Here is an 18,514-nt window from a genome sequence, read left to right as displayed (position 1 = left end):
GCTTATTCAATGAAAATTTACATGTGCTTTGTTACACTTTTTAATATTTTTCTAATCACCATTAGTTTAATTTGTGTTTTAAATCTAATTAAAGTTTCTACCCTTACAGCTACTGCTGTGCTGGTAATAGCTAGTACTGATGTTGACAAGACAGGAGCTTCCTACTATGGGGAACAGACGCTGCATTACATTGCCACAAATGGAGAAAGTGCTGTGGTGCAATTACGTGAGTGTTCCAGCAGTCTTCCTTTAATAGAATCAATGATAGTAAAAAATACAGTGCCATAAAGATGATATCATCTAAGTTCTTGATCAAGTGATAGAACTCACATATTTTAATAACCTTTAAGATAAAATTCCTCTTATCATCCCCAAACATACCTTATTTTGACAGAATCCAATTAGTTAATTTAGTTATGCCAGCAGTTTAGTAGGGAACTTGCTGAGTGAGATAATTCCATTATAATAGCTCTTTGGGGACTTATTTAATTAATTATGACAGCAAGTTGGTGTAGTGTGTTTAGCACCATCTTCAGAACTGAAGAGTTTTAACCACTTCATATTTTGTTTTGATGAATTAACTGTGAAAAAATAGTTTTAAAATTCTGGCAACTCCCTAATCTTTTTTATTTTGAATTGAACATGTAAGGGTAAGGTAACCTTTCTTTTAAAAACTGTGTATTCCCATTCAAATCAGGAACAGAACAAGGATGACCCGCCCCCCTTCCATTTATTATTTAACATTCTGAAAGACCTAGTCAGTGTACCTGATCAAAAGAATAAGTATACAGTTTTGAAAGGTGAAAATCGAATCATCTCTGCTCATCAGATGAAGTCACAGCATAAACAACAGCCTCTTAAAAAGCATAATGGGAGGAAAGATTCCATATACAGCAACAAAAAAGAAATATATAGGGCTGATGGGAAGAAAACTTTAAAACTTCTGAGGGGCAAACTATAACCTTTAATAACTTTACAAAGATGTCATTTCTCTCCAAATTGATCTAAAAATTAAACTAAAATGCCAGTAGATTTTCTTTTTTACAACTAGATAAGCTAGTTCTAAAGTTGATATTGAAAAATAAACATGCAAGAATGTTTTGAAAACTTTGCAAAAAAAAAGAGTAGCAAAGGAGGGATTCTGATACTATTAGATATTAAAATGTAAAGCAATTGTAATTAAGACAATATGGTTCTGGCTTATGGATAAGCAGATAAATCAGTGGAACACAGTAGGATCCATAAATAGATCCATACTTCCAAAGCCATTGACATATAATAAAGTCAGCATTTGAATCAATGCAGGAAAATATTGATCATTTAATATATGGTTTGGTGACAGTTGGCTAGCTATTTGGAACAAAAAGTTACTATTGCTAATTCTTTACCAAAATAAGTTCCAATTGGGCCAAAAAATTGTATCTAAAACTACAGAACTAGAAGAAAATGTGGGAGAATTTTTTTCTAATTTTTTAAAAAAATTTTTATTGGAGTATAATTGCTTTACAATGTTGTTAGTTTCTGCTGTACAGCTACAGCAGAGTGAATCAGCTATACGTATATTTTTCTAATCTTAAAGTAGAAAAAGACTTTAAACAAGGTAGAAGTCGTATGGGGAAAGTGATAAATTTGAGTATATGAAATTACAGATTTCTACACTGGGGGAAGAAAAGAGTCCATAAATTAAGCAAAACAAACAAAAAATTAGGGAAAAAATTTTTAGACAAGGGATAAATATGAGAAAAGGTGAATTTTGTTAATATCTCAAGTGTAACAATAAAAGACCAATAACAGGAGAGAAAAATAGGTATAGGACAGTAAAAAATAGTCCACAAAAAAGAAATAAAATTATGTATAAGTATACTAAAAGGTGCTTCATTTATAATAAAGGAAAACAAGATACAATTTTTCACTTAGTAGGTTGGCAAAGATAAAAATTTGAAACAGTATCAGTGAGAGTGAGGGGAAAATCTTTGCTATCAAAAACTACTGGTAGGGCTTCCCTGGTGGCGCAGTGGTTGGGAATCTGCCTGTCAATGCGGGGGACACGGGTTGGAGCCCTGGTCCGGGAAGATCCCACATGCCGTGGAACAGCTAAGCCCGTGCGTCACAACTACTGAGCCTGTGCTCTACAGCCCGTGCTCCGCAACAAGAAAAGCCATCGCAACAAAGAGTGGCCCCCGCTCGCCGCAACTAGAGAAAGCCCGTGCACAGCAACAAAGATCCAACGCAGCCAAAAATAAATAAATTTAATAAATTAAAAAAAAAAAAACTACTGGTAGTGTAAATTGGTACAAGTTCTTTGAAGGGCATTTCGGTGGTACATTATGAAGTAAATGTATGTGCCCTTTGACCAGGCAGTTTCTCTCCTACAGATATATTTGTGTACATTTACAGTGGAGTATAAACAGCAAGATTTGTAATGGAATACAGTGCAGCTGAATGAGGCAGAGCTCAATGTGCTTACATGGAAAAATTTCCAAGAGTATTAAATGAAACAAAAAGGTTTAGAACTTTTTGTGTGTGTGTAAGTGCTTAAGAGAGAGATGCTTAATTTCAACAAAAATATTCTGAAAGGATATGCAAGAAGTATAACAGAGGGCTGCCTTTGCGTAGAGGGACTTATTTTTGTGGCATGTCTTTTTATATAGTTTGTATCTTTATTACTGTATGCATATATTACCTCTTCCAAGAAAAACTAGTTTATTAATAGTAATAATAACCTATGCTTCTATGAGCCCACATTGCCAGAATGTTTACAAGAAATTAAGGGACTTCCCTGGTGGTCCCGTGGTTAAGACTCCGCGCTTCCACTGCAGGGGGCACGGGTTTGATCCCTGGTCAGGGAACTAAGATCCCATATGCTACGTGGCGTGGCCAAAAAAAAAAAATTTAAATAAAAGTACTAAAGACAAATAATAATATACAAAATTGCAAAACAATTATAAAAAAAATAAAATTAAGATTCATTAGGGGTTCTTAAATAAATTTATAATCATACATTAATCCCCATAGTATGTCATGTAAAAATATTTTAATTTTAACATACCATGAAATTTTTGGATTTTTTTTTTTTTAGTGTTTGATGTGTTTATGAGTGTTATATGATTGTAATTTGTGCTATTAAATATTATAATCCTGTATGTATTTCTTTATCACTAACTTGGATTTTATATTCTTTTTCTAGCAAAAAATGGCCCCATTTATGATGTAGTTTGGAATTCTAGTTCTACTGAGTTTTGTGCTGTTTATGGTTTCATGCCTGCCAAAGCAACAATTTTCAACTTGAAGTGTGATCCTGTGTTTGACTTTGGAACTGGCCCTCGTAATGCAGCCTACTACAGCCCTCATGGACATATATTAGTACTAGCTGGATTTGGAAATCTGAGGGGGCAAATGGAAGTGTGGGATGTTAAAAACTACAAACTTATTTCTAAACCGGTGGCCTCTGATTCTACATATTTTGCTTGGTGCCCAGATGGTGAGCATATTTTAACAGCCACGTGTGCTCCCAGGTTACGTGTTAATAATGGGTACAAGATTTGGCATTATACCGGCGCTGTCTTGCACAAGTATGAAGTACCATCAAATGCAGAATTATGGCAGGTTTCTTGGCAGCCATTCTTAGATGGAATATTTCCAGAAAAAGCAATAACTTACCAAGCAGTTCCAAGTGATGTACCTAGTGAAGAACCTAAAGTTGCAACAGCTTATAGACCCCCAGCTTTAAGAAATAAACCAGTCACCAATTCCAAACTGGTAAGTAAAGTTTTACTACTTTGGTAGGAAAAGGTTTTTCAGTGTGTAGCGTTCCCTAGGTCTTTTTCTTATGCATGTTCTTGTGTTACTTAGTATCTGATTAGAACATATAAACTCTAGGGTAGAAATTGTGGAGGACCTGCTGCTGAAGATGGTGAATGGTTGTTTTGGGGTTTTTTGTTTGTTTGTTTGTTTTTTTGGCCGTGCGATGCGGCTTACGGGATTAGTTCCCTGACCAGGGATTGAACCTGGACCCCCTGTAGTGGAAGCGAGGAGTCCTAACCACTGGACTGACACGGAAGTCCCGGTGAATTATTGTTAAGTTGACAAAGAAATTAATGTAAAATCTCTGGGAAAGATAACTGGGTGTGACTTACTGGGTATAGATTGTGGGCTCAAATTCAATTGCCTGTCAGGCTAGGCTGGTAGTGTAAGGCAATGGTGAGTGGAAGAGAATGGTGAGTGGGAGAGAATGGTGAAAGGGAGAGAGCATGCCCTCTTTCAAGGCCATAGCAACTACACAGCAGTAGCCCATTGTTTCCACAGGAGATTTTAGGCCCAGTTTGCCAAAAGTTTGATTTTTCAAGACAAGTCTGGATGCTTGTATGAAATTTCTCAATTTTTAAAACACTGCTGTTCAAACAAAACACACTTGTCCTTAGGCCATCAGTTCCTGACCTCTGTTGTTAAGTTATGACTGGAGTATTGGTCAGATTCTGATCTGCTTTAAAATGTTAGCATTTCAGAGCTCAGGGGAAAGCATTTATTAATATCCTGAGTTTCTGTGATGACGTTAAGGAATAAAGTTGCTCTATAAGAATGAACAATATTATTCATATTAATAGAATGATGACCATACAATAGGTGTAAACTGGGACTGTTCCAAGTAAATGGGAATATATAGTCACTTAATTATTAAGGCACTCAGGGAAGTAGATACTTTTTCAAAGGATAAATATTTTTGTGCCTCCATTGTGCTCCTAACCCTCTGAAAAACAAAAACAAAAGAACAAGCCTTCTTCCTCCACAAAATGTAGCATTTTGACTTCAATGAAATGTTGTTGAAACATTTTTGTTGCATTAAGTTATTTAGTAAAAATATTTAAAAACATATAACAAATTAAGCCCTGTTTATTATTTTTGTATTTAGATTTTTTTTAAAAGGATATAATAGTCTTAGGATTTGTTCTGTCTCTTTATTGAAATTTTCCTTACCTGAGATTAAAAAAAAGAAGTGACCTTAACGCATCCTGCTTTCTAAATCTGTGTAAGATAGCACAAGAGGAAGAAATTCTGAATTAGTGTATATTTTTATTCTCTGACTCATAAAACTCATTTGTTTTGGTTGGTGGAGGGAGAAAAATTAATATAGAAAGAATATATTTTGAAAATAGTGAAAAAAAACTAGGTAAGAACTTCTTAAAACCAAACTTTTTTTTTTACTCTTTTTTTTTTTTTTTGGCTGTGCCGGGTCTTAGTAGAGGCACGCAGGAAATTTGTTGCAGCATGTGGGGTCTTTCATTGTGGCATGCAGGCTTCTCTCTAGTTGTGGCGCTTGGGCTCAGTAGTTGGCGGCACGCAGGCTTAGTTGTCCCTCGGCATATGGGATCTTTGTTCCGCGACGAGGGATCGAACGTGCGTCCCCTGCATTGGAAGGTGGATTCTTAACCACTGGACCACCAGGGAAGTCCCAAAACCAAACTTTTTTGACATTTAAGATTTCTACTAAATTCTTGCTTTTGTATATAACCTGGTGATTATGTGATCCTATCACATCATTTTATTTGAAGGAACTATATGCCTGTGAATGAGAAATTTTTGTTTGTATCTAATTCCAGAAAATAGCTAAATGGCAAAGAAAACATTGTCAAGAAATTACTAGAAACAAAGATAGTCTGGTCAATAACTTCACAAAGGAAGAAGGTTACATAGCAGAGGGGAAAAAAGGTGTTTGGATTCCTCCCCCTGAAGGAAAAAATTACTTTTTTTATAAGTAAAAATTCATATATAAATTATACTTAAATATTTCTTGGCTTTCAAAAAAACCCTTCACTTTTATAATGTGTTCATCAAAACAATCTTATAATTGATGTAATTGAAGAAACAAACTTTATTAATGAGGATGAAATTGTGTACAGTAGACACATAGTACTAAAGCCAGAAAAGCTCATGATCCATAGTAGCTGTGTGGATTTTTTTCATCTAAAATGAAAGTCTGTCAGGGGACTTCCCTGGTGGTGCAGTGGTTAAGAATCCGCCTGCCGGTGCAGGGGACATGGTTTCGATCCCTGGTCCGGGAAGATCCCACATGTTGCAGAGCAACTAAGCCCACACAGCACAACTACTGAAACCCGCGCACCTAGAGCCCATGCTCCACAACAAGAGAAGCCACCGCAGTGAGAAGCCCATGTGCAGCAACAAAGACCCAACACAGCTAAAAATAAATAAAATAAATTAAAATAAATAAATAAATAAATAAAATGAAAGTCTTTCGGTGGCTGCATGATGCTCATAATGTGGAAGAGACTTGTAACTCATCCTTTCGTCTTGCATCATTCTTTTTTTTTTTTTAAATATGAAGTTCAGTTTGAGTTTTTTTTTTTAAATAAAGTGTATGTCTGTATTATTTTAAATTTTTATTTATTTATTTATTTATTTATTTTTGGCTGTGTTGGGTCTACGTTTCTGTGCGAGGGCTTTCTCTAGTTGTGGCAAGTGGGGGCCACTCTTCATCACAGTGTGCGGGCCTCTCACTATTGCGGCCTCTCCTGTTGCGGAGCACAGGCTCCAGTCGCGCAGGCTCAGTAGTTGTGGCTCACGGGCCTAGTTGCTCCGCGGCATGTGGGATCCTCCCAGACCAGGGCTCGAACCCATGTCCCCTGCATTGGCAGGCAGATTCTCAACCACTGCGCCACCAGGGAAGCCCTTGCATCATTCTTGATTGCTTTCTCTTTTTTTTAAAAAATTCTCATGAGTAGAAACTTTTTCAGCCAAAGCAAGATACTATAGAAGAACTCACTATTGAAAGAATATAAAACAAATGTTCAAGGATTAGTATATCTTAACTAACATCATGTGCAGTGGGGATCAAAAAAGTGCAAGAGGCTTGCCATGCAAATTTGTCTGTTCTACAAATGTGGGTTCTCATATATTCAGTTGCTTCAAGTAGGGTAGTTCACACACAGAACTTCGATGCCTGCAATAGTTAATGCAGCTGCTAAGATAAAAATCAATTTATGGTTTTTTACTTATTCCTCTTTATCTTAAATGTTTGAGCTCTGCCCATTTGATTATAGCACTTATAAGTACATTACAGCTCTGAGATCTAGTACTCAAGAAACTTCAAAAGTGTACATCATGGTGATTTAATACACATTGTGAAAGGTTTCCCCTCATCTGGTTAATTAACATATCCATCACCTCACATATTTATCTTTTTTTTTTTTTTTTTTTTTTGGTGAGAACATTTGAATTCTACCCTCAGGAAATTTCAGTTATACAATTATACAATACAGTGCTATCAAGTATAGTCACTGTGTTTTACATTAGATCCTTCTTGATCCTGTATGTAATTCTGTTGTTGTTGAATGTGGTTGACAGTTATATAAATATCTGATGATGAAAATGATTGCCTGTTTTCACAGTATAGTCTAAGTCATTTAGTGTTTTAAAACCTCTTCATTATGTTAATTCTGTATTTATAACTATGTAGTTACCCCCTTCTTATTTGATTTATTTTTTTATTGTCTGTTTTAGTTTTTCCATTTGCTTTTATTTTTAATCTTCTAATCTCTGATTTTGCAAGATCTAGCAAGTGACTCTTTGTGCAAAGAAAACAAATGAGGCAACTGTTTCTGTTGGCGGTAGTCAAATCCAAAAGGACCCCAGAAGAAGCTATTGTTAGTATCTAATTTCATAAAAATCATGTGTCAGTGGTAGTACTAAGAAAAATTCCATTGTTTAAACAAAAATAAAGTGAATTTTGCTGGCTCTTATATAACTGAAAGATATCATATATCAACTAGTAGGAAGATCCTCATTAAATCCATCTTGACCGTTGAAGTGTGCCTACAACAAGAGTTTTGAAATATTCTTTGCCAGTGAACTTATGATAAATTTGGTAAAGTAAGTTTGTCTTATACTAGCCAAATTGTATAGTTTGTTGTATATGTTTGTAAATACATGGACTCCATTTCAAAGTCATTTATTTTACATTTTCTATAGCATGAGGAGGAACCACCTCAGAATATGAAACCACAACCAGGAAATGAGAAGCCGTTATCAAAAACAGCTCTTAAAAATCAAAGGAAGCATGAGGCTAAGAAAGCTGCAAAGCAGGTACTTGGGGCACTTATCTTTTCAAACAAAACAAACAAATAAAACCAGTTAAATTAGCTCTATGCCTTAAAGTTTAAAGAATTGTAGTCCTAAAAACTTGACAGGTTATAAAATGTAGTTGGAGTTAGACTTAAGTAGCCAGAATGTCTCTTTTGTGTTTGCCTATGAATTTCTTAGTAGTCCTTTATATGTAATGTGGGACCTAGGAAACTGGAACTGACCTTAAAACCTGAAACCCTCATGGGATTATGTAGTGTGTTACTTGCCACAGACCCTTTTGGAGGAGCCTGTGTGAAGTGGTATAGTTTGCTTTCTTGAAAGCATATGTTTAAGAGAGACCAGAAATTACATGACTCTAAGGCCATTTTGTCACTCAGTATATTACTATAGGAAATTGTTCAGCTGGGAATCTAAACACTAGAGTACCCAAACAATGGAATTGTTCTAAAATAATTTTTTATATGATTTGGTAGTTGAAAAACCACACCAGCATAATAATTGACAAGTAAATTGTCATGGTGTGTGGCTTACGGTGATATTGAGATCTGCTGGGCTGGAAATTTGTGGTTAGTAAAGTCGTGGTAACCACATTTTTGAGACTGAGACAATTCCATCTTCCCTATTAATGCTTGAATTTTGACAGTTCTAGGTTACTTGTGTGTTTTGGTAGGCAGTTACTATTTTAAGGTATAGAATTTCATTATGCAGCCATATTCTGCTAAAATCTGGGCCTAAAAAAATCGATGTGCTCTTTTGTAGTTAATATATTTCATCTCCAGAAATGTCTTTAAATAACTCAGACTTAGGTCATTCCAAGTAAAATGATCTAGTCCATGTATTAGACTTGTGTAAAAAGGAGGACTTGGCCTTTCATCAGAGTGGGTAGAGACCTCTGCTGGCCCCGAATATTACAAACTGGTAGCTAAGATTCCTTTTTTGTTGTTGTTGGTTTTCCAGCTAATAATTACAGGTATAATTGACAAATAAAAATGTTAAAGTGTTCAACGTGATGATATGATATAGGTATACATTGTGAAAGGATTCCTATAATCAAGTTAATTAACACATTCATCACATATTTACTTCTGGAGGATGGAGCACTTAAATTCTACTTTCTTAGCAAATTTCAATTACTGTATTCAGTACAATATAGTATTATCAACTACAGTCACCATGTTATACATGAGATCCTCAGACCTTATTCATCTTATAACTGACGGTTTGTACCCTTTTACCAACCTCTCGCCGTTTCTCCCGCCACCCCCCAGCTCCTGGCAACCACCATTCTACTCTCTGTTTCTATGAGTTTGACTTTTCTTTTTTTTTAAATTCCACATGTAAGTGGTACCATGCAGTATTTCTCTTTCTCTTTCTGGCTTATTTCACTTAGCGTAATGCCCTCCAGGTTCATGCGTGTTGTTGCAGATGGTAGGATTTCCTTTTTTTATGACTGGATAATGTTCTACTCTGTGTAAATATGTATGTATGTTTATATATCACATTTTCTATATCCGTTCTTTCGTTGAAGGACACATAGATTGTTTCCATACCTTGGCTATTATAAATAATGTTGCAATGAACATGGGAGTACAGCTATCTCTTTGGGATAATGATTTTTGTTTCCTTTGGATATATACCCAGAAGTGAGATTGCTGGATCACATATTTTTAATTTCTTGAGGAACCGCCATACTGTTTTTTATAATGACTATAAGATTCCTTCTAACTGAGATTTAAGGGCCTTCAGAAACCCCCTCAACGTAGAATCCTACTTTTATAAGTGATGTTTCTTCCTCTTTATCAGAAGATATTTTTAATATGACCATTGCTGGTACTGAGCTAAGGTCCCTTTGTAATAAAATATTAGTTGTTTATTTTTAAAAAATATTTATTTACTATTTATTTTGGCTGTGCTGGGTCTTAGTTGAGGCACGCGGACTCTTAGTTGTGGCATGCAGACCTCTTAGTTGCGGCATGCATGTGAGATCTAGTTCCCGACCAGGGATCGAACCCAGGCCCCATGAATTGGGAGCACGGAGTCTTACCCACTGGACCACCAGGGAAGTCCCATTAGTTGTTTATTTTTGTGTGTTTTTCTGGTATTTGAGCACATAAAATTTGGGGAGGAGGGTCATAGAATCAGTATGTCTCATTTAGAAAAATTAATATTAAAATAGTCTGACTTCTTTTTCTTTTTGCCTACACCACACGGCATGTGGGATCTTAGTTCCCCAACCAGGGAACCCACGCTCTCTGCCATGGAAGCATGGAATCCTAACTACTGGATCACCAGAGAAGTCTCAATGTGACTTTCTTAAAGATAACTCTGTGGTTCTTTTGAAAAAACAATCAGTTCTATTAATGTAAAGCATAATAATTACAAAAACAACCCCACACACACACCCCACCTCGTACAACCATATAATCACCCACACATGTTATTTACTAAAGATGATACTACTAATCCATCATTTCGGAGTTATTCTGCGTGTTTTCTCAGTGATGACAAAGAGTTTTCTACTTGCAAGATAATCCTTTCAGTATGTAGTTTTCAGACAACTGGCTGGAGTGAGTAAAAGTTATGACTGTGTGATAGAACAAAGGTAAATGATCTATGACAGGATCTCATCCCTGACTGTGAATTAAGGAACCAAAGATAAAGGAGTCAGATGTACATAATCTAACCAAGTACTTTTATAAACTGGTGATGACTTTGTAAGCTTATCAGCTTTACCAAAAATAGTTGAAACAAAGAGTTTAATCTTACCATGTACGTAACCTTTTTTAGAGAATGACCAGAATTCAAGTATATTAACACAAACATTTTAACTTATTCTTGGTTTTTTAAAATGTGGAGGAAAATCGTCATTTCACTTAACTTTACTTATTTATTTATTTTAAATTTATTTTTATTTTTTTGGCTGCGTTGAGTCTTTGTTGCTGTGCACGGGCTTTCTCTAGTTGTGGCGAGCAGGGGCTACTCTTCGTCGGTGCACAGGCTTCTCATTGCCGTGGCTTCTCTTGTCGCGGAGCACGGGATCTAGGCGCGCGGGCTTCAGTAGTTGTGGCGCATGGGCTTGTTCCACGGCACGTGGGATTTTCCCAGACCAGGGATGGAATCTGTGTCCCCTGCATTGGCAGGCAGATTCTTAACCACTGCGCCACCAGGGAAGTCCCTCACTTCACTTTAATAGTTTTTCATATTTATGACATTTATCTTCCTAGAAAATTAATATTCTCAGCTGATTACAAACAACTAAATTAAAAAATTTTTTATCTGATGTCAAAAGTGAATTTTGATACGCAAAGTGTGTCTCTTCTCCTTTTATCCACTCTTCTCCTTTAATTTTATATTATGAAAAATACCAAACTGTGTATTATCAGAACTTATAGGCTCCTTAAGAGTGGAAACTAAATAATTTCTTTCTGAATACTCTGTTAAAGTGCTCAGTAATGTTCTCACATAGAAAGTTAGGAATTAATGTTTGTTGATTGTAATGTACAAAATACAACCAACATGACTCTAAAGAGAAAAAAATACTCTAATTCTGCACTCTCTAAAAACTCTCAGGCAGACATTTTTAGATTTGGAGATCTAGGAGTGATAGTCTGTCCCATGTTCCCCTGGGATGCTTTGGTAGTTCAGAGTATTCCATCCAGAACTCTTAAGAGGTTTTAGAGTCTTGCAGGGTCTGTGTATTCCACTGGGAACTCTATAAGGAAGAAGTAGAAACCCTACCTTTGGTCCAATAAAGAAAGACTTTCATAACTTTTTCCTCCTCTTGTCAAAACTATGTCTTGTCATAATTACAAAGGAGAGTCGGTCTTTTGCTCTTTCATTTATTTAGCATGTACAGTCAAGCTCACATTATGCTGAGGGCACAAGTGAACAAAGAAACCTCAGGTACAGTCTCATGGGGGATAGTACAATGCAGTTACAGTGTTACAGTAAGGAAACATACCATGTGTTGTGCAACTAATCTGGTCTCTTGCGGGGTGGGGGAATTTTCCAGAGGCCTAAAGGATAAGTAGGGTTAGCGAGGTGACCTGAAGGTGTTCTAGGCACAAGGAACAGTACACCTGAAGGCCAGGAAATAAGAATATATGGCACCTTAGGGGAAATAAAAATGGTTCAGAATCAGTGGTTACTCGGTGAGAAGGGACGAAGCTAGAAAGGTCATCAGAGATCTGATCACACTGGGAGCAATATACTGTCCCTTTCAGGGAACAAAGTTTTCCATGGCACTTTCTTGCAGAGCTGAATTGATCTGATTATAAATAAATCTCTATGGAACTTACCCTGTAGCATCATCTATTACATGTACTTGATATACGTGTAATAGTTTTTGAGGATATCCCAAGAGTGAAACTTCAAACACCTTAATTAGAAAAGCCCTCTCACATTTCTAACCATCCGCATAGTGGCACTTCCCAAAATATCCACACATTTGGAATGCTTATTTGCTGATACAGAAACCTCCTAGTTTACTCTGCTAAGGTCATTTCATTTATTTCCATTTGTTATTATATTACTAATTATATATTTTATATTACTAACATAATATTTTATCATATTACTAATATACTATTATTTTTTATTTTATAATTATGTTACCTTAATTTTGGGGGGTGGGTGGGCGGCCCACACGTCACAGCATGTGGGATCTTAGTTCCCTGACCAGGGATCAAACCCGTACCCCCTGCATTGGAAGCGCAGAGTCTTAACCATGGGACTGCCAGGGAAGTCCCTAACTTTAAATTCTAGATCTAGCAAAGTGTTCCCTATGACAATTATATAGTGAAAACCTTTTGGGTAGCTCATTATACTGTGACTTTTTTTAACGCTTCATTGTAATTATCTGTTATGGGACAATATAGCATACTTCATGAGACCAGCAATTCAGATCCTTTCTTTATATAAAATGTGCAAAAGATAAAATCATATATTGGTTTCTGAATTTTATGTACCAAGGCTATGTTTGTTGAAATACTGTAATGATTTCATTTTAGAAAATTGAATTTTTGAAAATATTTCCTATAGGAAGCAAGAAGTGATAAGAGTCCAGATATGGCACCTACCCCTGCCCCACAGAGCACACCACGAAATACTATCTCTCAGTCAACTTCTGGAGACCCTGAGATAGACAAAAAAATCAAGAACCTAAAGAAGGTGGGAGGCTTAAGTGAAAAGCACATGTGTTTACTGAAAGAATACGTGAGAATTATACAAAGAAAGTAATGCTTAGATGCCTAAAGACAGGCATCCGAGAGGTTTGTAGCAGTCCTCATTGTTGCTCTTTCACCATGAAATACTGTAACTTAGGAATGGCACCTATTTTAGTTCTGTTCACAGTTGTCTAAAGGATATTAGTCTTTATTATTGATTTTTGGAGTAATAAGAAATAATGTACATTTGAACACTTTTATACTCACTTGTTCATTAGACACTTGTGAGACAGGTAAGAGCAGATATTTATCCCATTTTTAAAGATGAAGAAAGAGAAACGAAAGTAAGTTTATTAACATCAAATTGCAACCAGTTTGTGATGGTGGCCTTGGAGGTAAAATCCAGGTTTCTAGAGCCCTTCCCAGGCTACATTATGGAGTTTCTCTTAAAGCCAAAGACATCGTCCAGGTACAATAAGGTTCTGAAATAAATGGTGAAAATGGTGATATATTTAAATACATATGCATGTACATGTATACACATAGATGTACATATATGATAATACTAATTAAAATCTTGAAAAATACTTTGCTAAATTCCATGTTCTTAACATACCCAATTTTACATTTAATTTTAAAAAGTAGTTTACCTTAGCATTTTAGGAGTCTGTTCCTGATACAAATGTAAGATAATTGATTTTCCTTATTCAGGTTTCACATTTATATGATTGAATTGTTAATAAGAAAATTTGCATTCTAAAATTACTTATTCTTCCTTTTGACTTCCTTTTAATATATTTGATGTTTGCAGAAACTGAAAGCAATCGAACAACTGAAAGAACAAGCAGCAACTGGAAAACAGCTAGAAAAAAATCAGGTCTTTTCTGCATTTTTCATAGGGGCTCACAGTCACTACCACCCTTCCCCTTTTTATTATAAGCAATTATTTAATCAGGTAAAAGAGCATATAGATTTTAAAACTTCTTTTGAAAACCATATGCCAGTTTTTTTTTTAACATTTTTAGTCTTAAATAGGCAAGGATAGGGGAAGACATGATGTGGATCGTGGTGAATGAGGAAGTCACTATTTCCTCTGAGGCATACTAATGCCATTGCTGCTGAAAATAAAGGCAGTTTATATTATGTTAGACAAATAGAAGATTCTCTTCTTTCCTGTGTCTCAGGTCGCACTGTCCCGTTTGCCCCTTTCCCTCCTCCTTTCCTCAACTCTTTGAAGCCCAAGTGTAGAATGGAAGATTTATTAGACCTAAAGATGCATGCAGTAAGACAGCTTCTGTTTTTTGCCCCCTTAATTCATACCAAATAACAAATTAGAACTTGTTTCTAATCTGTATTTTTAAATCTATGTTTGCCAGTAGATCTGGTAAAGTCTCAGAAATATTCTTTCTCTAAATTTTTTCTCTTTTTGCTATATGGCTATAGATCCAATAATTATTTTATTTCCTATTTAATAACTTTATTGTTTTAAACTTTTCTAGTTGGCGAAAATTCAGAAAGAGAAAGCCCTTCTCCAGGAGCTGGAAGATTTGGAACTGGGTATTTAAAGATTCAAAGAAAGCAAGTTGGTTACCAGAAATCAGTGCAAACATATTTTCTGTTAAACCCATTGGTGTACATGGAATATTCATGTGCCCACATTTAATGTTCACTTATAATTTTAACCATTTATCCAAGATTCTGCATATGTGTGGAATTATTTAATAATGTCTGTTAAATTGATTTTTACCTCGTGCATCTTATATCATGTCAACACATGATATAGAAAAGAGACATATGATTTTTTTTTTAAGCTAAGCTTGACAGATTGAAAGACCAATGTCATTGTTTTTTAGTAGGGGACAGTATTTACCATATAAATGAATAAAGACGTTTTAAATTTGATCATTGTTGACTTTGTTATAAGTTCCTCAATTAACGGATCCTTTATTAATTTACAAGGCAAGTTTGGGAAATATTTCCTTTGAATATATAATGTGGCTATCTTGATCCTAAACCCTATATTATCAAACGTTAAAGAAACGCCTTAAAATCAGGTTGTACTGAATATATTAAATTGTTGGGACTTCCCTGGTGACGCAGTGGTTAAGAATCCGCCTGCCAATGCAGGGGACACGGGTTTGATCCCTGGTCCAGAAGATACCACATGCTGCGGAGCAACTAAGCCCGTGCGCCACAACTACTGAGCCTGCACTCTAGAGCAACTAAGCCCGAGCGCCACAACTCCTGAAACCCACGCGCCTAGAGCCCGTGTTCCTCATCAAGAGAAGCGCACCGCAACAAAGAGTAGCCCCTGCTCGCTGCAACTAGAGAAAGCCCACGCACAGCAATGAAGACCCAATGCAGCCAAAAATAAATAAATTAATTAATTAATTAAAAAAAAATAAGATAAATATATTAAATTGTTTATATTATTTGTAGTATTTGAAGTAAAGTTTTTCTGACTAGTTCTAAAAAGTAAATATAGACTAAAAATAGACTTTTTTGATATTTTTTGATATTTCAAATAATAAACCTGATCATTTAATGATGAGGTAAATATTTTCTAAACATGAACTGTGATCATTTTGCTATAGTCATCTTGATTGTTTTGATTCACTCATATGAAGAATAAAAGATGTACTGATAATCCAAGATGCTCAGCTATCAAAACTAATTTCTATTTGGTTTTAGAATCTATTACTGTTACTTTTTTTCATCTGATTTACATTTGAAGTTATTTTTATTTCATTTGCATTGATACAGGTTTTCATTATCTAGAGCTAGTATTTAAACTAAGTAAAAGAAAAGAATCTAGGGATACTTTGAGAGATATACACAAACAGATAACTGAGTTTACTGATGCCCCAAAGCTGCAAATAAGATTTGGTAAAGACCTAATGCATTAAAATTTGAGTGGTATTTTAAATGTTTTGTGTGTGAAGTGAGTGTGGACATACACACACTCATGTCCATATAATTGCTTTCAACATTAATTTATTTCTGATAATAGAAACTTACGCTTTTTTAAAGTAATATATTGCTTTTATAATATATTTAAAAATTGTTTTTCTAATAAAATGTTAAATAATTCATCCTGAGACAGTATAATGTTTTTTGGCCTGGCAGCCTAACAATTTTTTTTAATTTTAAATTTTTAAAATGAATTACCAGTTTACACAGTTTACAGCAAATATATTAATCATTTTTAAAATGTTAACTTAAGGGAATTCCCTGGCGGTCTAGTGGTTCGGACTCCACACTTCTACTGCAGGGGCATGGATTGGATCCCTGGTCTGGGAACTAAGATCGCATATGCCGCGTGGCCAAAAAAAATTAAGAAAAATAAAATAAAATGTTTATTTTAGAGGTAGTATCATTGAACCTTTTGTTTTAGTCAGATGCTTTTTAATTGCTCCAAGGTGACTGTTCTGACCAAAATTGGATTGCTTGGACTCGTTTTTTAGAATTGTCTTTATTTGTATAATCATTTAATCCATTTAATTTTTTCCAAAGAAATGTTTTATTTCTGAGCACATATCAATATAAAAATCACTGGGCTTCCCTGGTGGCGCAGTGGTTGAGAATCTGCCTGCCAATGCAGGGGACACGGGTTCGAGCCCTGGTCTGGGAAGATCCCACGTGCCGCGGAGCAACTAGGCCCGTGAGCCACAACTACTGAGCCTGCGCGTCTGGAGCCTGTGCTCCGCAACAAGAGAGGCCGCGACAGTAAGAGGCCCCCGCACCGCGATGAGTGGCCCCCGCTCGCCGCAACTAGAGAAAGCCCTCGCACAGAAACGAAGACCCAACACAGGCAAAAATAAAATAAATTAAAAAAAAAAAAGATCAAATTTTCCATTGGCACTCCCAATACTCTTCCCAAATCATCCAAAGCCCAGATGCTATAATAATCTTCCTAACACCCTCTTACTGAGACTCCCCTTGATTCCCTGTGGTGTGTGTTCCCTTTGCCGCAATGAATAATAAATGAAACTTTTTCAATTCCTGGTGTAATCTTGACCTTAAAGGCTTTGTTTGATGGGATCTAAAAGACATATCAACCAATGGCAATGGATTACTTTTTATTTTGGTCCAGATTTTGAAATGGAACAGGACCCTGTCGGGCTCTCCTGGGTACAAATCCTTTCTGTGTCTCTGGTTTCTTGTTTGTGGGAAATAGGCTTCATTCAGCCTCCTTGACCTTCCCTGAGTTCCAAAGGGCAGATTCAAACAGTTGCTAATCAGGGAAGGGAGGGAATGCAGAAACAAGGGAGGAGCAGTCAAGAAACAATAGTGCAGCCCTGGGGAATATACATAACAATATCTTTGAGTTCTTTTGCAGGAATAAGGCCCCTACCCTGGTGGAGGATGGTAACTTCAAGCTGAGCACCTCACCACCAACCAATCAGAAGAAAGCCGCACACCCTGCATCCCTCACCCCAAATTTTGCCTATAAAGACTTTTATAGGCAAAACCACCAGGGGTTTCAGGGTTTTAGAGCACAAGGCACCCATCCTCCTTGTATTGGCGCCTTTACAGTAAATGCTGCATTTTCCTTCACTACAGCCCAGTGTCAGTAGATTGGTTTACTGCCCACAGGTGAGCAGACCCAAGTTTGGTTCGGTAACAATTTGAACAAATTAACAATAAAAATAAATAAATATTCATTAAGACAGGAGAAATTTGAACACTGGATATTTTGGTATTAAGCAATAATTTATTTTTCAAGGTGGGATAATGGTATTGTGGTCAGTTTTCTTCTCCCCAAAGAAAAGTTATTTTTTAGAGATACAGGCTTAAAAATCCATAGATGAAGTGATATGTCTGGCATTTGCTTCCTTGGGGGTGGTTAGAGCTGTACTATAGACAATTAAGATTGCCAAAATACCAGTAATTGTTAAAGGTCGTTAATGAGTTAGGTAATTACTGTTCTTGTATATGTTGAAGTTTTCCAAAGGTCTTTTTAAAAAAGGCTCCTTTAGGAGAGCGCAATATTCCAAGTTCAAAGAAAAGGCCATAGCATGCACCCAGAAAGAGTGAAGTATTCCTGTTTGGAAGGCGGGGGCTTTCTCTTGTATCTCCCACACCTGAATCAAGGCTGTTAAACAGGTGTTCCTAAGTGTCTCGGGGAGATAAAAGTCTGAACTACATAAAATTGTATGTAGAACCCAGGTGTGCCAGAAGCTCTAATTAGCAGGCTCCTCTAGTATCCCATCAGCTGCTGTTTGTTCTCTACCTATCTCACTCCATTCCAA

The 18,514-nt window shown here is 36.1% G+C and overlaps 1 protein-coding gene across 2 annotated transcripts in view; it reads left to right on the top strand.

The window, feature by feature from the left end:
• The window catches only part of EIF2A (eukaryotic translation initiation factor 2A), a 40,397-nt gene extending 22,606 nt beyond the window's left edge, over positions 1–17,791 (top strand). The window contains exons 9-14 of one of the 2 annotated variants that reach the window (XM_061194559.1): positions 110–226; positions 3,188–3,759; positions 7,984–8,097; positions 13,138–13,266; positions 14,074–14,139; positions 14,762–15,145. In XM_061194559.1, the coding sequence (XP_061050542.1) occupies positions 110–226; positions 3,188–3,759; positions 7,984–8,097; positions 13,138–13,266; positions 14,074–14,139; positions 14,762–14,827 (1,064 nt within the window). In that variant the 3' untranslated portion in view covers positions 14,828–15,145. Of the gene's footprint in view, positions 1–109; positions 227–3,187; positions 3,760–7,983; positions 8,098–13,137; positions 13,267–14,073; positions 14,140–14,761; positions 15,146–17,601 lie in introns of those variants that run through there. The other variant, XM_061194560.1, reaches the window with a different exon arrangement.
• Positions 17,792–18,514: the final 723 nt, after the last annotated feature.

The sequence above is a fragment of the Eubalaena glacialis genome, chromosome 6 (genome assembly GCF_028564815.1).
Source record: "Eubalaena glacialis isolate mEubGla1 chromosome 6, mEubGla1.1.hap2.+ XY, whole genome shotgun sequence".
NCBI classification, from domain to species: Eukaryota; Metazoa; Chordata; class Mammalia; order Artiodactyla; family Balaenidae; genus Eubalaena; species Eubalaena glacialis.
This window is presented reverse-complemented; position numbering and strand designations above follow the sequence as displayed.